Source organism: Stigmatopora nigra, chromosome 7 (assembly GCF_051989575.1).
Source record: "Stigmatopora nigra isolate UIUO_SnigA chromosome 7, RoL_Snig_1.1, whole genome shotgun sequence".
Taxonomy (NCBI): Eukaryota; Metazoa; Chordata; class Actinopteri; order Syngnathiformes; family Syngnathidae; genus Stigmatopora; species Stigmatopora nigra.
In genome coordinates, this window is record NC_135514.1 from 12,971,570 (window position 1) to 12,995,494 (window position 23,925).

A 23,925-nucleotide genomic window follows, 5' to 3' on the forward strand; every position below is an offset into this window, starting at 1 on the left:
TATTTTTCACAACGTTGATAAACAAAATTGGCGTAACAAATTAGTAATTCGATGACTTTTATTTTGTCAAGCAGCAACAAAAAGTGACAGAAAGGTCAATGACCTCAATTCCTGCCAACATGAATGACTTCCGCCATCTTGTTTTTGTGTTTTTTATATTTTTTTTTCCTACAAAAAAAGTAAAAGTTCATTCATAATCGATCTTCCCTTCATTGGTCACGTGACCTCTTGCTAAGGCGCGTTTGGGAGTGGGCGGGGCTTCTTACAGACAGCCAATAAAAAGCGAGTGGTGCAGCCCAAAACTGAGGAAAAAGGGGCGGGGCTTTGTCACCGTTGGTCCGGTCTGGGTGGGATTCTGGGTCGCGATGGAGGAGGAGGAGGTCGACCACCTCGGCTGGCGAGAGGAATAAAATCTTAGTGACTATTTCCCATAAGCTAAGGCTAGTTAGCTTCGGATTAGCCGACGGCTAGCGGCGCTTCCCACCTGTGAGTCGCCGCCGAAGACGTGGAGGTCAAGTGGGTGTGTGGAGGGAGATGGGAGGGCTTTTTGGGCACCGGCGGCTTGGGGGCGGGGCCTCCCGAAACCTGCCGAAAGAATTGTGGGATAAATCACGGCGGGTAACGGAAAGGCTAGCCAAGTGCAGAGAGGTGAGTACCTGACCAGGTGAGACGGGGTCAGGGGGGAGGGGCTTAGTGGGCGGAGCCGGTCGGCTCGCTAGCAGCTTGAACGTTAGCGAGGATGACAACGAGAAGAAAGTCAGGATGGATGTGTGGGTAGAGAAATGAGTTGGTTGTTGTTAGGATGCTAACTCGCGTCGCTAAATATTAGCACAAGTCAATTAACGTTAAGAAGTCTTGATCATTGATTATTGATCACCTAATCAAATGAATTATTGCTAGCGAGACCAATCCGGCCTCCGATTTGCACTTTTTGCCCAGCAGATGGCGACATATAGACACTAAAAACTAAAATCACTGATTCGATCAATCCGACCAATCACTGGTCATCATTCTCCATCCCTCCAATCAATGGTCGACCAATGATGCGTACCTGAACGCCTCTGGTGGGAGGAGCTGGAGGAAGTGGCTTGGTGGGCGGTGCCAGACGCCGTTCAGAAGGCTGAAGTCACAACAAGAAATTAGCCGATCTTTGCCTTGGGGGCGTGTCTGAGGAAAGGGGGCGTGTCCCCAAGATACCCCAAAATGTAGCCCTAAATTTCCCCAATGGCAGCCAGAGTAAATTTTTTTAGATTAAATTAGATCAGATAGATCTAATCTAAACGAAAAATTGGCAAATAACTTGTTTCGCTAACCCTAACGTGGCGACATACGGAAAGACACGCCCCCATTTCCAAGGTAATAATTTTTGGATGACGAACAGACCGCTAACACTACTAACCAACACAAACTTCTACACAATTAGACACAAAACAAAACATTAACCCTTGCAACAGTTTCTTAGAAGCATCTAGAACACAACACAGCTAGCTAGCTAGCTAGCATTCTAGATCCTTTTGACAGATGCTATTCTACTACACTCTAACCACTAGAACCTTCTGGAAAAGGCATACTATTATTAAACACAATCGGAGATTCAGGGCCTTTCTAATGACACGAACGTCTTCAGGTGTTTTACCTGTGGCGAAGGGTTTAGAGTGGGGGTAGGGGGGAGTGGCTTAGTAGGAGGAGCAGGTCTGTCAAGAAGCTGATAGGAGAAAAAACAGGAAGTAGCAAAGTAGAAAGGACAGCCTCACAACCAAGCGCCAAACTATTCCTGTTGCTTTTTTAAAAATTCGGTACCTCCTTGAGGGGCGGAGTCTCTCGGATGTCCGTCAACGCGTTGGCGTCAAACCTCAACGGACGCATTTGATCCATGTTGCGGTCCGAGCTGCGCTCTGTGGCCGGAGTCCTACGGGGGAAAATTGGAAACTTTAAAAAAAATATTTTAAAAGAATATTTTAAAAATTTTAAAAAAATAATGGCTGTGGCTCGTAAGCCATTGTGGCTTTACCTGTTGTGAGAGGATTTGGGGAAGAGTTTGCTAGCTCCCAAAGCCATGCAAAGTCGGCGGACGCGAGGGAAGCGAAGCGCCAGGAAGATGAGCACCCCCGGGAGGATGATCAGGAACAGCACCAGCAGGGCCACCAGGACCGGATCCGACTCTACGCAAAACACACATTAGATTAGATTAGATTAATTTTTTTAATCCCATATTCAGGAAATTTCACTGTCACAGTAGCCAGAAGGGGAGAATACAGACACAGTAAAAGACATTATAGACATAAATAAAGAAAGGTCATAAATTAATATATAAATATATATGAATACATATAAATAAATTAAAAAATATATATAAATAAGTAAATAAATATAAATAAATAAAAAAATATATATAAATGTGAACTTAAATATATATACATTAATTAAAAAATGTAAATAAATAAATATACATGAATAATAAATACATAAATAAATGAATGTATGAAAAAAGATTAATAAATAAAGATTAATAGAAAAAAGATTAATAAATATACATGAATTAATCAATACATAAATAAATGAAAAGATTAATAAATAAATAAAATAAAAAAATAAATAAATACAGACCAATAAATACATAAATACGGATTAATAAATAAATAAAGATTAAAAATACATACATAAATAAATGAATAAAGATTAATTAATAAATACATACATAAATGAATAAAGATTAATAAATAAATGAATAAATAAATAAATAAAGATTAATTAATAAATACATACATAAATGAATAAAGATTAATAAATAAATGAATAAATAAATAAATAAAGATTAATAAATACATATATAATGATTATTTAATATATTCCCGTTAGTGGTTTCCAACCTGTGGCGACGCGCGCAGGGCCGCTGTCCACGCTTCCCCCGTGTCCGGCGTAGGCGCAGTCGGGCGGCGCCCACCCGGGCTGGCAGTGACAGTTGTTCACGTTGTTGCACACCTGAAAAACGTGCTGGGGGTGAGCGGTCGCCACGACGACGTACAGCGGCGACCACTCACTCCATGACCGTTGCACTTTTTGCGGCATTCGTCCACGCCCAAGACGGACACGTCCTGGCACTTGTGGTCCAAACAAGCCTGGAGACAACAAAGTTTTGATTAAGTTTTTTTTTGTTGGGATTTTTAAATAATTATTTTTAATTTTTTATTTTTTTTCATAATTGGAGCCATTTGAAATCAAGTACTATACATTTTTGCTTAAAAATATGACTTGTGAGCACCTAATTTTTCAGAATTTTTGATCTGTAAATGGTGAGACAATTGTTATCATTAGCCTTGGATCAAAAATCATATAAAAAATGTCATTTTGTCCAAATGAATTGAACCTCTAGCGCCATCAGTGGCAACAAACTATAAAGACTAATAAAGTTATCAATTTTTTTGGTAATTTCTTTCCCCTTTTGGCCTAAATATAGCTCACTAAAAAAATTAAAATATCATTTTGTGATATACAAACAACACACCCACCTTGCCACGCCCACAGGCGGTCCCCTGGGCCACAGAGGCGGGGTCAGACACATCATCCCCCAAGTGGAAGAAAGTTCCACGACACACCAGATCGCGAAGATTGAAGCGCACCGTGGTGGTCAGAATCTCTGCATCAGTGCCCAGCAGGGGGCGATCTGTCCCATCTTGACACTGGATCCTGCCACACTGCACGTCACTGCCATACCAAACATGGAAGGGTTAAGGAGGGTCGGCAGAAGTCGGCACGTTGACCGTCTCACTCACCTGGGTGCGCAGGGGGTGTAAGAACCGTTGCTCCCTTGACCGCAGTTTCCATATTTGTTTCCTTGCTTGTTGACGGACGAGAAGCAGACGGGCGGCGCGCTGGTGGCGTCTGATTGGGTGATGGGTGCAATGGGTACCAAATGTTAGCATAGTAGCGGTAACAACATCCAATTAACCAGCAGCTGTGATAGGTTGTTTACATTAAGCGTAACTTAAGGCATCATATATAATAAAATCCCAATGAGTCGGATCAAAATGAACAGATCAATTTTCCAAAATGGAGTGCACATAAGGAAAAACAAACTTACTAGGACCCCAGAGCGATTGGCACTGCGCCCTCATGCTAGCACAGGCCCCTCCAAAGCAGTAGGTGGCGCCCTCCTCGCAGGGCTCGCCGTTCTGAACGTAGACGTTCGGGGGGCAAAAGGGGGAGGAGCCAGTGCAGTACTCGGGCAGGTCGCATTCTCCAATTGGCTCTCGGCACACGGAGCCCGCCGCTCGTAGCTGTGGAAATTTGTCATTTTATTTGGTCAATTTCGGAACTCTTTAGCCTCAAAAGGGTCGCAGGGGGTGCTTTAGCTTATCCCAGCGAACTAAGGGCACTAGGCGGGAGACACCATGAATCAGTGGCCAACCAATCACAGGAGACAAAGGACAAAGACTAATAGTAAGGGGCAATTTAATACGTTAGCCAATAGCATTAGCAAGCTAGCGTTAGCCTAGCATGCATGATTTTGGAATGTGGGAGGAAACCCAAAGTACCCAAAGAAAACCCAAGCAAGGCTGAGGAGAACATGCAAACTCCATACAGATATGACCCACTTGGGATCAAACCCACGACCGCAGAACAGCGAGGCCAAAATGCTAACCATTTCCCCACCGAACCACCAACATATTTTTTTCCCCCCAAACGGAAATTTGACTTTCCTACCTTGCAATCTTGGCAGCAGACGCCATCGGCCGAGCACTGTGCGCCGGGGTGCAGGCGACACGTGGACGCATTACAGCAAGGGTCCTGGCACTCCTGACCAATCAGATCGCAAGTTAGCATCATTTTCTTAAATGCCCATTTTATGGGGAGGTACCCATTCATTCCTTAAGCTCCACCCACATGTGCGTACCTGGAGAAGACCACAGTCGCATTCCTCGCCGGTCTCCACGTACAGGTTCCCGCAACGGGGTCCACCCAGTAGGCGCTCCGGAGGCGGGACGTTGAACAAACACATGCCGCCTCCCCGTAGAAGACTGACGGACAGATCGGACGCGCTGCAGCTGCTGAACTGCTGGCCGGGCAGGAACCTGCGCATAAGGGTGAGGAGCCATTAAGGTTGGTTCGCGGGCCGCGTTAACGTCAACTTGATTTCATGTGGGCCGGACAATTTTAGACATAATATTTAGATTTTTTTTTAATAAATGGATTTTAAAAACTGGTTTAAAAGCCCTGAAGATTCAGTTTTTTTATAGATCTAAAACAATGTTTATTTGAGCTTTTTTATGTATTTTTCTAGATTTTACAAAAATGATTTTTGAACTAAAAACAGAAAAAAAGATTAAAAATGACAATTATGGATTTAAAAGTGGGAAATCAGGAAATTAAATTTACATCTATACTCATTTTAATTTGATCCGAAAACAGAAAGTCAGCACTCATGATTTACTTTTCCGGGCCACACAAAATGATGCAGTGGGCCAGATCTGGCCCCCGGGCTGCCACTTTGACACCAGTGCCCTAGCGCTACTCAAACTACTCACCCGGTGGAGGGTTCCATGATGCAGCCACCCATGCGAGGCTGGTTGGCACAACTGCAACGTCGCTCCCGGGTGTCGTGACTCATCCCCAGGTTGTGCCCCAGCTCGTGAGCCACCGTTGAGGCCACGCCCAGAACGCTGACCAGGTGGTCCTGCTCATGGGATGGGACGGTCAACAAGGGGGTAAAAACAGCGAGGTCTTTTTGCGTCTGAACTCACAACGTTGACGCCTCCAGAGCGGTCCCTGGAACACATGGATGCCTGCGCCGCCATGCCCACCGTTGTGCCGTCCAAGGCGCTGCCCCTTTTGGTAAAAAAAACCCAAAAAACATTTAATTGTATGCCTAAATTCTAAATTTTAAAAATGGGTTAGATGGAGCTGTGCTAGAGGGAATTTTATAACATAATTAACCAATATTGATCCATTTATAAAGGCTTACTGCCAAAAAATGCAAGTCTTTTAATTGCCTCTTATAGTGCAGAAAATACTGTAATCAAATCCAACTGGTTTTAGGGACATTCCCAGCTCACTTTCTCTTCAGTAAAAAAACAATCAAGATGGAATGAGGTGCAAAATCAACAGGAAGTCATCCCAAAAAAAATCAGCTGGTGTCAAAGTGGCGGCCCGGGGGCCAAATCTGGCCCTGCGCATCATTTTGTGCGGCCCGGGAAAATAAATCATGAGTGCCGACTTTGTGTTTTAGGATCAAATTAAAATGAAGAGTATAGATGTATATTCAATTTCCTGATTTCCCCCTTTTAAATCAATAAGCCATTTTTTAATCCATTTTTCTGTGTTTTTAGTTCAAAAATCATTTGGTAAAATGTAAAAATATATTTTAAAAAAGCTAAAATCAACCTTGTTTTAGATTTATAAAAAACTGAATATTCAGGGCTTTTAATCCAGTTATTTTAAAGCATTTCTAAAAAAAATCTAAATATCATATCTAAAATGGTCCGGCCCACGAACCAATCAGAGTTTGACACCCCTGCCCACTTCAAATGAATTGGACATTTAGCAATGAAATGTAGCATAGGATATGTTGTCATTTTCCATATTCTATTTTTTTACATACATGATGAGCTGAGCGTTGTCATGTCGGAGGCGTGGCAAAAGTTCCTTGGTCCTCCACATCAGAAAATTATTCAAGGTGGCGCTGGGGTTCTTCTCCACGTGGATTTTATCCTGGTCGCTCCACACCTCCAAACCAGTCAACGCCACTCGGACCTTCAGGGGGCGGTAGAACTAAGAAAATGGAGGATGGGGAAGTGAGGGGGTGTGGTTTGTGGGTGTCACAGCATCTGTGGGCGGGGTCTTCTTACCCAGTCCACTTGATTGGCCACATCCAGCATGCGGTAGATGATGGTCTTGTTGTTCTTCTGGTAGTTCAAAAACTGGAAACAGTATGAGATTGGTCTCTGTGGTAAGCTTAGGGTTGTCTGTCAAGGATAAACGCACCTCCTGGTGGTCTGCCACTAAGACCAGTTCTATGTATTTGGTCTCGGAAAGGATGTTCCTCTTGTTCTGTGGCCAATAGATGCAAAATAGGGGGTTAGAGGTGAGCATTTCAAAATAAAATGATAGATAGAGGGAAATATATGGATGTTTTGGGAGTTTTTGGGTCATTTTTTTGTATAGTGGAATGGTTATTTGCATTATTAGGTAGTTTGTAAGTGGAGGATTTTGTAAGTAGAGGTACCACTGGATCTTACATTTACATCAAGTGTGTCAAAGTGGCGGCCCGGGGGCCAAATCTGGCCCGACGCATCATTTTGCGCGGCCCGGGAAAGTAAATGATGAGTGCCGACTTTTTGTTTTAGGATTAAATTAAAATGAGTATAGATGTATAATAAATTTCCTGATTTTACCACTTTTAAATCAATAATTGCCATTTTTAATCATTTTTTGTGTTTTTAGTTCAAAAATTGTTTTGTAAAATCTAAAAATATATTTAAAAAAAGCTCAAATCAACATTTTTTTCTAGATCTATAAAAAGGAATATTTAGGGCTTTTAATTCAGTTCTTTTAACCCATTTATTAAAAAAAATCTAAATATTGTAACTAAAATGGTCCAACACCCTTGATTTACATGGTGTTACTCACTCTGTGAAGTTCATGGGCGCCAGTGTGATTGTACGTGTCCTCAGCGTAGTCGTGGGAGACCCCGCAACCCTTCGCCGCTTCTTCCGCCGAGTGACTGCTCGAGAAGATCAGGTGGTCTCCGTCTCCTCGCCAATCTTCTTCACCTCCTAGTCCACCTGCTTCGGCGCTCCCCGCCCCCTCCGTCGCGGTGTCGTGCGGCCGTACTTCGAAACTCAAAGAGGCGTTGATGGCGATCACGCCACTGAGGAGGAAGGCAGAACGATTTACTTTATTTACTTAAATTCATCTTTTAGTGCCATTTTCTAGCGCTACCAATAGGGGGTGAAATGTAACTTTTTGAGGCAAAAAATAAGATGGCCCACGGGGGTCAAAGTGGCGGCCCGGGCGCCAAATCTGGGCCGCCGCATCATTTTGTGTGGCCCGGGAAAGTAAATCATGAGTGCTGACTTTCTGTCTTAGGATCAAATTAAAATGAATATTATAGATGTATATTATATTTCCTGAATTTTCCCCTTTAAAATCAAAATTTGTAATTTTTATCCATTTTTTCCTGTATTTTTAGTTCAAAAATAATTTTGTAAAACCTAAAAATATTTTTAAAAAGCTAAAAAAAAACATTTCAAAAACTGAATGTTTAGGGTTTTTAATCCAGTTATTTTAATCCATTTAAAAAAAAATAATAATTATATTATATCAAGAATGCGGCCCGCGAACCAACCCGAGTCTGACACCCTTCCCTAGTGGGCCACTTCCAGGCCCGTGAACCGCACCTTTGACACCACTACTCCAGGTTGTCCATCGGCTGGCTGGGGTAGGCTCCAGCACCCCCCTTAACCCTCATGAGGATGTCAAAATGAATAAATAAAGTGCTAACCGGAGTCCTGCGCAGGTGCTGATTGCCACACTGGAGCTTGGGAATCCTCTTACGTTGCCATGGTAGTAGCAATGTGTCTGTTGAGGTACAAAAAAAAGCAGCTTAGCTAGCCAATCACTCATCCAAAGAACGCGGGGGGTGCCGGGACCGACCACGGGGTCGTCGGTTAGGGAGATTCCGGTGCCGTTGGGAAGGTAGAAGAAAACATTTGGTGCTTTGGGGAGGAGGTCGCTGAGGGAAAAGTAGACCAATATGCATAAGCAATGTTTTTTGTAGTTTTTTTTTTGTTTTTTTTTTTGTTTTGGACGCCATCACTCACTCGTTCTTTTGCAGGTCCAGAACGAGGACCTCCCCTCGGACCTCCAGGCCACACTGCAGGCTCTCGGGGTGACCACCCTGAAAACATGGGTGGAAAAATTCATCATAAAAAGGCAATTTTTTTTTTTAAATCGGCAAATCGATAATTTTTTATATGCAAATTATTGATTCAAAATAAATATAATAATGTGTACAGGTTAAGAGACTTCTTAATAGGGTATTGCATATAAAAATAACAAGTCAAAGAGATTATTTTACGGAAATAGTAAAACATTTGGCCGCATTCATCTTTTGTTTACATTTTAATTTCCGCAAAACAAGGCATGTAATAGATATACATATTTTGATTTTTATAATGGATTCTGTTTTTTATAGATCTAAAACAATGTGTATATTAGCTTTTTTGATACATTTTTAGATTTTACAATTTTTTTAAACTAAAAACAGAAAAAATGTGATTAAAAAATGACAATTATTGATTTAAAAGAGGGAAAATCAGGAAATGTAATATACATCTATACTCTTCATTTTAATTTGATCCTAAAACAGAAAGTCGACACTCATCATTTAATTTCCCGGGCCACACAAAATGATGTGGCGGACCAGATTTGGCCCCCGGGCCAGCACTTTGACACACTTCCATTCGACAGTCAAAGGTTTAAAATGCCATTTTTTTTCCAAGTAAACCCACAAAAAGTAGCTCGCGGACCACTAGTCGGCCGTGACCCGATTTTTGGCGACCACTGACCCAGGATACGATCTAGCGCCCCCACTGACCGAAGCAAAGTGGTACATGACTATTTTGGTGGTCAACGGCATGGCGCAGGAATTCAATTTCTCACAATAAAATCCTTCAGTGAAAGCATGTGCGGGCGGGTGTGGTTCATGTTGGGGGATTTCTGCAGGAAGCCCCCCCCCCCCCTCTTAGACGTGTGCGACCCTCTTCAGAAAAAGTCACGTGACTCACAAGGTATGACATCATCTAAGACAATAACGGAAAGAGGGGACCCGCCTCAGCACTTTGGTTTAACTCATTGGTTGCCATTGACAACAATAACAACAATACAAGTCCACAAAACTATAAAAAATAATAATAATAATTGCAAACTCCAAAAAGTACAACAACAACAATGCAATAATTCAGTCAAAATGTATTGGACGTCTAGTGACGTCATTGGCAGCCAGACCTGACCAACTAACTAAAGTCTCGTAACCATGGTGACAACCAACCAATCATTTTTTTCCTTACCTGCAATACCTCCTTCAGACTCCGCCTTTGTCCACCAACCACAACGAAAGGTTGAGTCCTCTCCAGTAGGGGGCGCCGCCATTTCCCAGCATCTGAGCATGTAAACACGACTTTTAGAACATGAATATTGGTTATAAAAAGTCTACAAAGCCCTGAAAATTGAATATTTTATCAATTCTGGATTGGGGAAATATTTTATGAACATAAAAAGCGAAATAACGAAAAGCTAAATATCACATTATCAAGAAAACGTATGTAAATCTACTTATGCCTATCACTGTCAATAAATCACGTGTCCTTTAAAGGGTTAACTCGACGAACCGAACTACATTTTGAACTAAATACACCATTTCTTTGGTTTAAACACTTAAACCTCTTATCTCCCACACACTATTTGTTTTCTTTAAACACACTTAAACCTCTTATGACACACAAACACACTTCTCCAAATCCAACGCACACACACGCTTGAACTCTCCAACTTTGACTGAAATTAAAGAGCACGTGACAGGCGAGTGTCTCGTCTTCAAATTACCTTCCCGTGTTGCGTTCAAGGACCCGGTGTCCGTCAACGCAACACCGGCGCTGAACAGCAAGAGCAACTGCGGCGGCAAAAGTTGTCTCATCTCGCCGCCATGGCACACTTCCGGTCGGTGTGGCGTCGGAGAGCCGACATGTCCGTCAAAACGCCGGTATTCCTTGTTTAAAAACACGGAATAAAACAAAAAAAGGTCCTACTGAGTGTTGGTTTGACGTCCGGTAAAAGTAGTCGAGCCCGCCGGCACGTCTCCACCGGAAAGCCGCGGAGACTTCACTCACTCGCGGCCACTCTGACAAATAAAGTCCGTCACGGGCGGACTGCTAATGTTTATAACGGACTGTACTGGTGACGTCATCGGCCGAATATGTATACGGGCGTTCCAACTTGGCGGAAGTCGTGAAATAAGCCTTCAGAGTAAAGGTTGATTAGTGGTTTTTTTTTTGGAATTGGCTTTTTCATTCCAGTTCATAAGAACACATTGACGTGTTCGCTTCATTTAATTTCATTCATTGGCTGCCATTGACAGGCACATGCGTCCATTCTATTTGACCATGTTTTAGTGCCATTGACCCCCATAGACGTCCAATTAAGACAACAAAAGACCTAGTGGTTTGTCCCATCTACGTCTTAGCTCACTTCCTGTTCATTTTGAGAGATTTACAAGTATATTTAATCATTCTAGGCCACTTTATTTTGATTTGGGGGCTATTTTGGACCATTTTCTGTTAATAACACGTCACTTATTTTACTTTTGTGGCATTTCAGATCACTTCCTACATTTCTGTGGCATTTTCAATTGATTTTATGCTATTTTCAGGTCCCGCCTTACTTGGCAAAGATCGGCTACAGCACCCCAGCAAACCTGAGGAACAGAAAATAATGCGGTAACAGCGGTTTCACACCCGGGATAAACAACACACCCTGACATTGCGGTCCGCTCCTTGTCCCAATGCACCCCGATATTAGCGGGCGACCTTTCGGGCGAGGTATGCTCCGGCGCCCTCCCGATTTAGCCTAACGCGAACCCAATGGTGGGGAAATAATGGATGGATTGAGGTTGTATAATTTCTTCACGTGAGGACAAGAGCTCAAGGCACGTGCCGCACTCAGCTGATTTGTGTTTAGGCCCCGAGTGGAATTTCTTGGGGTTGGCCCAACACCCTTAATACCACCCACACGTGGGCCCACAAAAGACCTTTGTGACATCACCCACGTTGGTTTTAAGGGTCAAACACCCAAGTTCATTCACAAAGAATTGTCGATACTGTTTTGATAGTCGATGACTCCATTGTCCCAATTTTAGGGGGTTAGGGGGTGCTGGAGCCTAACCAGAGCAGGTGTGTCAAAGTGGCGGCCCGCGGGCCAAATCTGGCCCTCCGCATCATTTTTGTGGCCCAGGAAAGTCAATCATGAGTGGCGACTTTCTGTTTTAGGATGTATATTAAATTTCCTGATTTATCCCTTTTTAAATCAATAATTGTGATTTTTTAATCCATATTTTCTGTGTTTTTAGTTCAAAAATAATTTTGTAAAATCTAAAAATATATTTAAAAAAAGCTAAAATAAACATTGTTTAAGATCTATAAAAAACTGAATATTCAGCGCTTTTAACCCAATTCTTTTAATCTATTTATACAAACAAATCTAAATATTATATCTAAAATGGTCCAACCCAAAGAAAACCCACATAAAACATGCATTTTTTTTGCATATTATTGGCACTTTATTATAAAATAAGGATTTTTCAAAAAAGCCTAAAAAGAATCAATATTTTTGCTTATGTACTGTTCTTATTCAGCATTTCAGACTGGATTTTGCGGGTTAGACGCTGACCTTCCCCGTCGCCGCCACAGTCGGGAAAACCACTCCGGGGCCTGCGGATAAGCACATTTTTTCTTGAGTACACAACGTCCACTTCTTAAAGATATTACGCGGAATTCAACGGCAGTTTGATTACATTTGTGTGGGCGTGTTCCGTTTTTGTGGGTTTGTGGAGCATTCTTCTGTACAAGGAGAGATTGTACAAAAACAGGATTCTTGTTTTTTCCCTCTGAAAGACAAAAAAAAATAAACCTAAAATACTAGGCACTTTCTTTAAAAAAAAGGTTTAAATGTTTTATTTTGTCGACCAGCACCTGCCATGTGTTCTTTTACCATAACAAACAGTCTTTGGAAATAGTTGGTGATGTCACTTCCTGCCGCCCAACGATGAGTTAGCAAAGTGTAAAGACCGCGGCACGCGTTTGGCAAATAAGCGGATTATTTGAATAGTATAAGTATCAGTTGAGCTCCAGGAACATGAATATAATAAGAGGTTTACTCCATTGGAATTTCATGATTAGCATTAGCATGCTAAAACATTTGAAAAACTGGCTTTACCTGTGGTAGAAGGGTTAAATGTTTACGTTTTCCGCAATTCAACACAAAACTGACATATAACAACCAAATTTCATGATTAGCATTAGCATGTTAACATGTTTGAAAAAAACGGGTGTTACCTGTGGGTAGAAGAAGGGCTAACTGTACACGTTTCAACAATTCAACACAAAAGTAGCTGACACATAATGACGTAATTTCATGATTAGCATTAGCATGCTAACACATTTGGAAAAAATTGTGTTACCCGTGAGAAGGGTTAACTGTACGTTTCAACAATTCAACACAAAAGTAATTGACACTTTATAACCAAATTTCATGATTAGCATTAGCATGCTAACACAAAAAAATGGGCATTTACCCGTGGGTAGAAGAAGGCAGCGATGACTCTCCGCAGGCGATTAGCGTAAATCTGAAGACAGCTAAAGAGTGCCGCCAGCAGGAGGCACCAGCCCACCCAGCCGTACGCGGACACGCCCGAGTATGTGGGCGGAGTCACGCACTCTGCCAAAGAGGAGCAAGCTTTACCGTGGCGACCCATCGGACCGCCTCCGAATGACTTACCTTTGTTGTCGGAGAAGATGTGAACCTTGGAAGAGACGTTGAAGGCGGAAAAGGACTTCCTGAGGAGGCGGGCCATCATGGAGTCCCCGCCTACTTTGATGTCTACATCCTGGCTGCCTGGAAATACAAAAATGTAAAACGACTCGTCCGATTTTGCATTGAAATGTGGTGGGCGTGTCTTACTGGTAAAGTTAAAGGTGGTGTGGGTGTGTTTGCTAACCACGTCCAAAACCCGAAAGACAGAAATGTCCACCGTGAAAAGGACAACAGCCAGAAGGACGGCGGACAACACCTGAAAGACGCTCGACAACTACACACAAAATATTAGTGTTAACGGCTAATTAGCAATATCATTGGGATTAGTATGTTACCATGTGAGCATTTTAGTATGTTAGTATGTTAGTATGTTAGCATGTTAGCATGTTAGCATGTTAGCATATTAGCATGTTAGCATGTTAGCATGTTAGCATGTTAGCAACTTAGCATGTTAGCATGTTAGCATGTTAGCATGTTAGCATGTTAGCATGTTAGCATATTAGCATGTTAGCATATTATCATGTTAGCATATTAGCATATTAGCATATTAGCATTTTGCATGTTAGCATGTTCGCATGTTCGCATGTTCGCATGTTAGCATATTAGCATATTAGCATATTAGCATATTAGCATGTTAGCATGTTAGCATATTAGCATATTAGCATGTTAGCATATTAGCATGTTAGCATATTAGCATATTAGCATTTTGCATGTTAGCATGTTCGCATGTTAGCATGTTCGCATGTTAGCATATTAGCATATTAGCATGTTAGCATGTTAGCATATTAGCATATTAGCATATTAGCAAGTTAGCAGATTAGCCTACCACTTGTTTGAGTTCTTCGGGGTGGATTTTAGGACTCCAGGGGTCCACAAATGTTCGCCTTTCAGGCCGGTTTAGGGGCAACAAAAAACGCTTCCCCTGAAAATTGAAGAAGAGGCACGGTTGCCATTGACGACAATAGATGCCCAATTATACAGACATTATTATGTGCGAATTGAAATGGGTTTGTCACAAGTAGATGTCCGATTTGTTAGAAGTGGGAGGGTGGCATTGAATGAATTTTTGGAAAAATGCTAATTAATGAAAACTGCATCCCTGCGATTGGCTGGCCACCAATTCAGGATGGGATCGGCTCCAGCACCCCACGTCCACCATGACAAACCCATTTCAATTTAGCCTCGTCCAAAACGTTACCCCTGACATCCTGCGTTGGTCGACGATGCCAAAGTACTTTGTGATGTACATGTTGTCGAAATACAGGTCGCCTCGAAATTTTCGTACATACCCCAGCGACCTAAAAAAAATATATATATATATAACAATAATAATAAAAATGATAAATTGGGTGAAGAAAAGAATGAAATATGCTTACTGAGTGAAGACAGAAATGAAAGTGAAAGACATAATGAGGCGAAGAATGCCGACGACTTGACTCGTACGAGCCTCCAGTTTTTGGATGGAAGCTTGGATCTCACGCTCAAAGTCGCCGTCCAGGATTTGGCCGTCCAACGGCAACTGTGTCTTTTTCTCCTGTTGGACACACAATGGCGTCAGGAAAGAAGAAGAAGAAGAAGTAGGATTGCCAGACTGACCTTGACAACCAGCTTGCTGGTGAATTGCGTCCGGAGAAGATCTACCGAATTGTTGAGTTTATCGTAGAGTTGACCAAAGTTTTTCTCCACGGGAATGTTTTCCTCGCACCAGCCGGTCATCACTAGTAACAAAAAAAAAACATTGTTAACTCATTGAGTGCCCGGTGGGCCACATTGACTTTAAAAATATGACATAATGGGCGGGGTCAGCACAAGTTACGATACATATAAAAAAGTGCATCCGTTAACAGTACATATGAAACATAAACAGGAAAAAAGGACTAAAGTATTAACATACTCATCACTCATCATTAAAGTCAAAAGTCTAAAGTACAAAATTAAGTCAAAAGGAATGTATTAAGAAATATTAAAATGTCATTTAAAAAAAAGATAGATGGGCTGAAAAACACAAAAAAACAAATAAGAGTGGACAGAGCTACTGCCACTGGCTTCTGCGTGACGGCGCCATCTTGGGGAGAAAAAAAAACATTTGGACATTGTCGGCGGGCCGGAATAAAAAGCCTAGCGGGCCGCATGTGGCCCGCAGGCCGTAGTTTGCCCCATGTCTGAGCTATACTCTTGATTTTAATTTCACCTCGAACAATGTCGCAGAGGAAATTGAACTTCATGGGAAAGCAAAGTGCGTGCATGATGTACGGCACTTTGATCTGATTCAGACACTCGTTGTACTTGTCGGCGAACCAATCGCGACACGATTGGATGCCTTGGTTCACCAAATCTGCCAAAAACACAACAAAAAAAAATTTCAGCGCAAAAGCACAATAAACGTGGTTTTGGGCCGCGCAAAATGCTACGACGGACCAAATATGGGCCCTCATGCCACAGTTTGACCACCCCAGGAAGCCTCACCTTCGCAGCGACTCAGGGTTTTCAAAGTAAAACGTTCCTGCGTACTGCTCCCGTTTCCGTCCTCGGAGAACACTTCTTTACGGATGCCGTCGAAAACGCGGTCGTTGTTGCCGGCGTCCGATTTGAACTGTGTCTCCCCCTCCTGGACTCCGAGAGAATGGCAGTTATGAGCTACTATTTGGGACCAAAAACACAAAAAGCCTAAAACCCAAACTTACGACGACTCCCTCCGCCACTTTCCGAAAGGGTTCCACGGCGTCCTTCCACAGCAATTTGGCGTTTTTGACTTGAAGGTCCAAATTGCAAGAAAGAGACGCCGCCGCCGACTCAACGTTGCGCTGAATGTTGGACACCGGACCTGTCAATCAAACAAGGTTAGGGTTAATAATCTGCCATATTCAAAGTAAGTGAGTATTCCTATTCATACCCGAGTAGAGGGCCGACAGGACGAGCAGCAGCAGGAAGGCGCGTCCGCGGGAGCCGAGCATGCTGGGAAACATCAACAGGATGGCGCAGCGGAAGGTCGATGATGAGGCCCCGCCTAAAAGACATAGGCCTGGACACGCCCACAACAAGAGACAGGTGGGTGTCTATGGGATCAAAATCATGCTTGCAAAAAAACAAAACTACCCAAAAAATGTTTTTGTAAAAAAAAAAAAAAAAGATAATTATAATAATAAGAAAAAGCATTATGATGATAATAATTATACATCATAAAAACATTAAAAATAATAAATAATAATCCACCATAATGCATAGTAAATATTAATAAACAACAGTAATAGTAAATAATAATAAATAATAGTAAGTATAATAGTAAATAATAAATAATAGTAAACAATAGTAAATAATATTAAGCAATAATTAAACAATAGTAAAAATATTAAACAATAATAAATAAACAATAGTAAAGACCCTAATGCTAACCATTTTGTATTTAAACACACCCTAACCCAATAATAAATAAACAATAGTAAAGACACTAACCCTTAGTAAAATAGATAAACAATAATAAATACTAATACATAATAATAAGAACATTAAAAAATGGGCAATTGTTTAACAAAATTGTGCTCCTAAAGATTGGTGTTTGGAAATATGAATGGTGCTATTGATAAAAAAAAGTTTTAAAAAAATGTTTACATTGTATTATAAACATGAATAATCAAAACGCCCATTTTCTTACCTGTTAAAATGCTTCCTGTCATCACCTTGAGGTCGTAGTTCAGCGGCAGGCCCGGTGCGATGGCCAGGAACATTACTGACATGGATGATTACATTTCAGTAACACTGACGGAGATGGACGTCCAATTTATTTGTACAAAAATAATGTAAAATAGAGCGGACGTCCATCTCCGTCAGTGGCAGCCAGTGAGTTACGACAGTTTTCAACACGTTACTGAACTTTTCTTACCCGAGCCACTCAGTGCTCCAAAGAGGCCCCTGATGATGACGTAGGCTAACCTCACTTCATCTGATTGGCTGAGGAGGAACTGCTGGCAAACGCGTGGGAGGCAGCGTTTAATCAATTGCTCCAATGCTGCAAGACAGATTTACGCCACCAGAGGGTGTTAAGGAATAAGACAATGTTAAAACTTTTGAAAAAACTCACTGCTGCGAGGTTGTTCGTCACGAGTCATGATGATTATTATGGATATTTGCGACCATCATGCAGAGTTTTGGTCGATTTGGGAGAGATTTGAAAGAATCAAAGCACTGTGTGACGCTATGACGTCATACGTGAGCGCCTAAGGTGATCAAAGTGACGTGTAATTTGTTGTTTGCTGCAAAAAATCGTGACTGTATGCAAAAATAAATAAATAATAATAATAATTTTAAAAATGGCTGGTCAGTCGTCGATAGGAAGTCAGTGGTCAACGTGGCGGCGGCGAAGGTCGAAAATTTAATATTTTCATTTTTATTATTTCATCTGACAATTAATTTTAAGTTTTTGTGGATTTAAAATGTCTGTTTAAGTCTCCTAGTTAAAGAATAAAACATTTTAGCTAATTTTATTGTACACTAAATGTTCAAATTTATCAAAAAAATCAAGTATATTAATTTGAATTAAAAAATAATACATAGGCTTTGTCATCATTATTGACGCTGCGTGTGACGAAATTGGCAAATAATAATAATAAAATAAAATAAAATAATAATAATAATTAATTAAACCAAAAAAAATATTCACATTTTTTAATTTTAAACTTTCTGTCACTCAATTTGGAATATTACATTTATTGTTTATAAATATAAAAACAATTCCATTCAATCCTCCAATTTGATTTTGTTTAGTTATGAGCCTGCAATGGAATGAAGAAAACTCTTATATCAAGGTTTTGTTTTAAATTATTTTCTATTTATTTTCACCCAAGGTCGCGCTCTTCCTGGTCGTTGGACATCCGTCTTCGCAGAAAGTTACGAATCGACATTTGCGCGGCGTTACGGAACCTGCTAGCCTTCCTCGCCGGCCTCGCATTAGCAGCAACCTACGGCGTTATGCTGCTCGTCCTCAAGGGGGCGCCACTGTGGACTTGCGTGTACAGCACGCTAGCCGTGGCTACTCTGGCGGCCTTCGGTATGGGGACGTCCATCGGTGTGCGTGCCGCCGTCATGATCATGTTACCCTCGCTGTGTTCATGTAAGTCACATGACCTAGCCACCCACCTGGCACCGCCCATTCGTGACCACTTGCACCTGCAGCCAATGGCCGCAACTTCCTGTTGTTGGTGAGCACGTCCGTCCTCATGTCCGGTCCAGTGGCCAACACGTTGGAGAATTCCGAGCGTGCTGCTTCGAGTCTGATGTGCGGCGCTGAGTTGGCGGCCAATCAAACGCGGCAGCTGATAAAGAACGCAGCCGCGCCCCTTCAGGGTAAGACACGCCCTCTGGTGGGGTGGTTTAGCGGATTATAAGGCGCGGCTTTTTGTTTTTTTTAGCTGCTGTGGATCACATCAAACAAATTGGCAGGAACGCCGCTGCCGTGGCCAACAGAGTCAACAAGCTGTTCGGCGCCATTAGCGACGGCATCCGCCATGTAGGTGAGAAATCGGGTCTATATATATATACCATGGGTTGGCAAAGTTTTTGGGCCCGGGGGCCACATTGACTTTAGAAATGTGACAGATGGGCGGGGTCAGGACAAGATAGGATACATATAAAAAAGTGCATCCGTTAACAGTACATATGAAATATAAACAGAAAAAGAGGACTCATGTATTAACATACTCATCACTCATCATTAAAGTAAAAAGTATAAAGTACAAAGTCAAGTAAAAAGGAATGTATTAAGAAATAATAAAATGTCATTTAAATAAATATAGTGTGGCTGTAAAACCCGAGAAAACAATAAGAGTGGACAGCACAAAATATGATACATATAAAAAAGTGCATCCGTTAACAGTACATACGAAACATAAACAGAAAAAACGTTTTAAAAGTATTAACATACTCATCATTCAAGTAAAAAGTAGTATAAAGTACAAAGTCAAGTCAAAAGGAATGTATTAAGAAATATTAAAATTACATTCAAAAGCCTAATGGGCCGTATGTGGCCCGCGGGCCGTAGTTTGTCGACTTATATGCGAGTATATGGTGATTTTTGTGTGGTTTTGGTCCATAAATGGCCGATAACAAGTGTATTATGAGAACAAAAATAGTATTAATGTTTTTCTCTATGACCGCCCCTCCCACCATGTTAGCTCGCACTCTGAGGAACGTCCTTCACTTCCTGGAGAACATCGGGAACGTCTGCAACGACAAAATGGGCGCCCCGGCCAGGAAGTGTTACGACGTCTTTGATCGGGCCAAAGCCGACTGCGAAGAAAAGCTGGGGGAAATCAAAATCCTCTGCGAGATCGTCAGCCTGGTCAAAGGGCTTTGCAAAATTGCTGATGGTGCGTCTCGCCTCAAAATGGACTCTTGTTTTTTCCTAAAATTTGTTATGGTGGCAGGCTTATGGATAGGTCGCTTGAATGGTCGCCCATGTCAAAGATGTGTTGCTTGGTGTTTTTCAGTTGCCAAGCTGTTCTGCATTATCCCAGGGTACATTTCCGCTAAGCTAAAGGAGCATCTGGCTGAGCGTAAGTTTGTCAAGCCGCCATTTTGGGTCCAAATTCCAGTGTCTTGCTAGCAATTTGTTGTTTATGGAAATATTTGGCCTTTAATCTTCCGTTTGTGTTCACTTCTCAGGATTTTATAATTTTTTTAAAAGACAGTAATTATTTTTCGAATTATTATCCTTTTAATATTTAATATATTTGTATATTTACATTTTTTATTGATTTTTTATGGCTGCTATTTAGTTAAAATACAAAGATGGCTTCCAATGATTATTTTATTTACATGTTTAATTTTACAAAAATTGTCACTAGTCACTTTTTATTTCCTAATATTTTCTAATTTAAAAAAAAGAAAAAATGTCTTATTTTAGTTTAATTTATTTTAAATTAATTACATTTTTTAAATCATGACTTTTATTATAATCAAGCAACCTAAAAAATAAAAAAAAATACATTTGACCCAATACCAAACATTTTCGGGCCCGCCGTTGGACCGTGTACGAGTTTGGACACCCGTGTTCGATTCCCTAATTTGACCATCCCACTTTTTTTTTAGCCGCCGTGTCCGCTTTCCGGAAAATGAAAAGCCACTTCGAGTTCAACCTGTCGATATCAGCCAACTTTGAGGCGGAAGCTAACATTAGCCGCTCGCCTCACGAAACGGGCCAACTCATCCTGGAGGGGCTAACCAAAGACTTCAAAATCTTCCACGAGCTCAGAGGACCGCTAGTGTGGGCGGGGCTCCTGGTCCTCGGCTGCTCCCTTGTCAGGTGACCGCCATCGTCCCTATCCTTTTGTTTTTAGCACTAACGCTCGCTAACGGTTGCTAATGTGTAAATTCAGGGCGTTTATGTACCAGCGCAGATACTTGACACGCTTGAATTTCGACAACGTTTACATCAGCGCGCAGTTTTTACAAGTGGAACGTCAGGTGACTTCAGAGGGCGGGGAATCCGTCCTGCCAATCACACGCAAGGAGTCCCGCCTCTACATTAAGCCAAGTGAGTCAACGATAGCCGAGTCATGCTATCTTATTGCTACCACTTTCTGACCAACCTTTCTTGTCTGCCATTTTGTGTCTTTCACGTTCTGTTTACCACTTTTTACCAATCACTTCCTGTATTTTCACTGTTTCAGTGGCTCTACGGCCAACAAATAGAGAACGTCGGGCGGTCCTAATGGGCGTGGTTTGGGTGCTTAGACATGCAACCATGTCAGCGGTTCTAATCTGCGTAGACTACCTAGTCTTCTGGCTTCTGGATCAGGTCCACCGCCTGGTCCAGGGGGGCGTCACAGCCCGAGGTGGGCAAAATTTGACAATTTGACTTGACTGACAAGTTTATTTAACACAAAGTTCCAAATAAGCACGCATTTAACACAGCTATACCCCTGCCAATCATCTTTGATAAGATGCTAACATTCCAAGCTATTACAAACAAGCTAACAGCTACTAAATTAGGAGAGTAAACAATAGAGAAAAACAGATACAAAAGCAAATTTAACACAACAATACCTTTGTAATTCTCTTTTATTAGATGCTAGCATTCCATGCTACTGTAAACAAGCTAACAGCTACTAAATTAAGTGTAAACAATAGAGAAGAACAGACACAAAAGCACATTTAAAATAACTATAACTTTGTAATTAATATGCTAACATTCCATGCTACTTTATACAAGCTAATAAATACTAAATTAAGAATGTAAACAATAGAGAAAAATGGACACAAAAGCACATTTAACACAAAAATACCTTCATAATTCTCTTTTATTACATGCTAACATTCCATGCTACTACAAACAAGCTAACATCTACTAAATTCAGTGTCAACAATAAAGAAAAACAGACACAAAAACACATTTAACCAAACCATAACCCTAAAACTATATGCAGCACTTTTAATTCACTTAAATGTCATCCTTTTTAATATTAAATTCTGGCAATCATGTGACCCCCATAGCCCCCGTAACTGTGTCCGTCCAGGTGAGCGGTTTGGGCTACCTGGCCGACATCATGCGCGACCTGGCGGCGTCCTTCAACGTCCTGCAAGCGGGAAACGTCACGGTCATCAGCAAGCAGTGTCTCTTCACGCCGTCCGAACCCGACGACGCCACTAACTTTGCTTTAGGTGGGACGGAAGGGCGGGTGATGACCCCCCAAGTGACCCTCAAGTGACCCCCGAGATGTTCCGCTTTCAGGCTTCCTGCTGGGCTTGACGCTGATGGTGGCGCTAGGGAGAGGGATGGTGCTGCGATCGCGTCGCCTCATCTGTGCGTATTTCTACCCTGAAACTGAGAAGGTAAAAGAAACCATATATATATAATAATATTTATGAATATCAATAGAAAATGGGATGCCATTTGTGGGTCATGAGGTCAAAGGTCAGAGAGGACAGACCCGGAATTGTCTGGTAACTCAAGAACAAAGAAATTATTAGTGAATCATAATATAATATAATATTTTGTGATATGAAGGGTAAATAATTATGATGATGTAAATTTTGGGTTCATGAGGTCAAAGGTCACTGATGAGATCAGGAATTTCGCAATAACCCAAAAACAAATTGATGGAGTGTTATCAAACTTAAAGCATATGTTTGTAATATGAAATTGAAGATGTGATTTAATTTTGGGGTCATGAGGTCAAAGGTCAAAGGTCACAAAGTTCAGAAAAAAAATTAGGTGATAATTTCAACATCAATACAGAGACTAATTAAATGTTTAACATATGTTTATAATATGAAGTGGAAGTGGTGATTTAATTTTGGGGTCATGAGGTCAGGGGTCAAAGGTCACAAAGGTTATAAAATAGTTTTGCGATAATTTAAAACCCAATACAGAGACTTATTTAATTAATGAACCTAACAATATGAAACAAAATATTTATTTTGGGGTCATGAGGATGAGGTCAAAGGTCACATAGGTCAATTTTTTTTAGATAACTCAAGAATGAAGAAAGGGGTTCTTGGTGATTTTGACCGTAACGTCCATGTTTTTCTCTGTTTAACGCCATGTTTTTCTTCACCCCCCAGGCGCGTATCCACTTCCTTCGCCAACACATCCTGGACGAGCGGCGGGCGGCGGGAAGAGCCGTGCTGAGCGCCACGGCTAAGAAACAACCTCCAGAAAGAGCCAAGCTCTTCGGCTGTCTCCGGTACATCCTAATAAATGTCCGCCATAGCTCAAGCTGTCAATCAAATGTCGTGTTGTCGTCAGGCTACCGGCGGGAACAGACGTTTGCGTGACCTGTGGCGAGTGGGCGGGGTTTGGTGCCTTCGTCTGTGATGTCCAGCGGTGCCCAGGTAAGATGGCGGCTGGGTTGGGTGATGTTGCTGGGTTTTTAGTTTTCTGTTTTTTGCGTGGAGGTGTTTTTTGTAGGTCGTGTTTCAAAAGTGTCGGGAGGAAGTGTGACGTTTGTGCGAGACCCACGTCCTTCAAGAAGGACGGCCAGGAAGAAATGTAAGTGGCAGAAATAGTAAAAAGGTAGAAAAAGTGACCAAAAGAGCGAAAAAAAATACAGTATGTTTATTTGTGGATGTCAGCGACTCTAGTGAGGATGAAGGAGGCCTAGGTTCCATCTTGAACGTGTTTCGTCGGAGGTCGCCGGAGCCCCCGCGGGAGTCCAACCCGGGTGTCTTCTCCATCGTCACTTCTGTTCTTAGTGGCCGTCAGAATTGAGATCGCCCCCTGCTGGTGTGTACCATTCCAGCAAATTGTAAGAAAAATATTCAAACGTAAACCTAGAGCCGAAGTTAATGAAGTCGGAAATATTTTGATGTCGTCGCATCCTCTGCCATGTTATGGTGATTTTTAGA

General features: G+C 41.7%; 3 protein-coding genes across 4 annotated transcripts; 1 reads left to right on the top strand and 2 right to left on the bottom strand.

The window, feature by feature from the left end:
- Positions 1 to 40: 40 nt before the first annotated feature.
- adam15 (ADAM metallopeptidase domain 15) lies at positions 41 to 10,953 on the bottom strand. The gene is made up of 25 exons (XM_077721632.1): positions 10,806 to 10,953; positions 10,603 to 10,710; positions 10,068 to 10,159; positions 8,820 to 8,896; positions 8,653 to 8,731; positions 8,501 to 8,577; positions 7,627 to 7,867; positions 6,982 to 7,047; positions 6,846 to 6,917; positions 6,599 to 6,768; positions 5,742 to 5,826; positions 5,526 to 5,674; positions 4,895 to 5,072; positions 4,705 to 4,797; positions 4,082 to 4,277; positions 3,774 to 3,882; positions 3,510 to 3,705; positions 3,042 to 3,119; positions 2,871 to 2,982; positions 2,012 to 2,162; positions 1,801 to 1,909; positions 1,052 to 1,120; positions 657 to 722; positions 485 to 585; positions 41 to 394 (listed from the first exon to the last, which is right to left on the bottom strand). Coding segments are annotated over exons 1-25 (2,742 nt in total). The 5' UTR covers positions 10,807 to 10,953; the 3' UTR covers positions 41 to 327.
- A 1,376-nt stretch (positions 10,954 to 12,329) lies between these two features.
- dcst1 (DC-STAMP domain containing 1) lies at positions 12,330 to 17,362 on the bottom strand. 2 transcript variants are annotated; one of them, XM_077721368.1, is made up of 14 exons: positions 17,237 to 17,362; positions 16,478 to 16,606; positions 16,269 to 16,408; positions 16,051 to 16,192; positions 15,776 to 15,919; positions 15,181 to 15,302; positions 14,961 to 15,118; positions 14,783 to 14,882; positions 14,411 to 14,506; positions 13,732 to 13,858; positions 13,549 to 13,665; positions 13,346 to 13,488; positions 12,566 to 12,658; positions 12,330 to 12,482 (listed from the first exon to the last, which is right to left on the bottom strand). In XM_077721368.1, the coding sequence occupies exons 1-14, from the start codon at positions 17,316 to 17,318 to the stop codon at positions 12,411 to 12,413; spliced, it is 1,665 nt and encodes a 554-aa protein (XP_077577494.1). In that variant the 5' UTR covers positions 17,319 to 17,362; the 3' UTR covers positions 12,330 to 12,410. The 2 variants fall into 2 exon arrangements, with proteins under 2 accessions (XP_077577494.1, XP_077577493.1); XM_077721367.1 differs by having other exon boundaries at positions 13,549 to 13,858.
- Positions 17,363 to 17,803: 441 nt separating this feature from the next.
- On the top strand, positions 17,804 to 23,830 carry dcst2 (DC-STAMP domain containing 2). The gene is made up of 15 exons (XM_077721127.1): positions 17,804 to 17,944; positions 18,426 to 18,691; positions 18,754 to 18,924; positions 18,990 to 19,091; positions 19,752 to 19,946; positions 20,067 to 20,132; positions 20,668 to 20,881; positions 20,955 to 21,112; positions 21,249 to 21,413; positions 22,072 to 22,239; positions 22,310 to 22,410; positions 23,143 to 23,264; positions 23,327 to 23,412; positions 23,476 to 23,569; positions 23,653 to 23,830. The coding sequence occupies exons 1-15, from the start codon at positions 17,892 to 17,894 to the stop codon at positions 23,786 to 23,788; spliced, it is 2,097 nt and encodes a 698-aa protein (XP_077577253.1). The 5' UTR covers positions 17,804 to 17,891; the 3' UTR covers positions 23,789 to 23,830.
- The last annotated feature ends 95 nt before the right edge of the window (positions 23,831 to 23,925 follow it).

What these genes read in the sequence shown, in the direction of transcription:
- adam15 (XM_077721632.1), bottom strand. An exon ending in GTCTGAAGGAGGTATTGCAG is followed by an intron (nt 8,897 to 10,067) that starts GTAAGGAAAAAA and finishes CCATGTTTTCAG; the next exon opens with GGTGGTCACCCCGAGAGCCT. An exon ending in TCTTCGGCGGCGACTCACAG is followed by an intron (nt 395 to 484) that starts GTGGGAAGCGCC and finishes TCCTCTCGCCAG; the next exon opens with CCGAGGTGGTCGACCTCCTC.
- dcst1 (XM_077721367.1), bottom strand. Translation starts at nt 17,318, where the DNA reads ATGTCAGTAATGTTCCTGGCCATCGCACCGGGCCTGCCGCTGAACTAC. An exon ending in AAGTGGCGGAGGGAGTCGTC is followed by an intron (nt 16,193 to 16,268) that starts GTAAGTTTGGGT and finishes CTCGGAGTCCAG; the next exon opens with GAGGGGGAGACACAGTTCAA. An exon ending in CCAGCAAGCTGGTTGTCAAG is followed by an intron (nt 15,119 to 15,180) that starts GTCAGTCTGGCA and finishes TGTGTCCAACAG; the next exon opens with GAGAAAAAGACACAGTTGCC.
- dcst2 (XM_077721127.1), top strand. Translation starts at nt 17,892, where the DNA reads ATGGCTGGTCAGTCGTCGATAGGAAGTCAGTGGTCAACGTGGCGGCGG. An exon ending in GCTTTGCAAAATTGCTGATG is followed by an intron (nt 19,947 to 20,066) that starts GTGCGTCTCGCC and finishes GGTGTTTTTCAG; the next exon opens with TTGCCAAGCTGTTCTGCATT. An exon ending in CTCGGCTGCTCCCTTGTCAG is followed by an intron (nt 20,882 to 20,954) that starts GTGACCGCCATC and finishes GTGTAAATTCAG; the next exon opens with GGCGTTTATGTACCAGCGCA.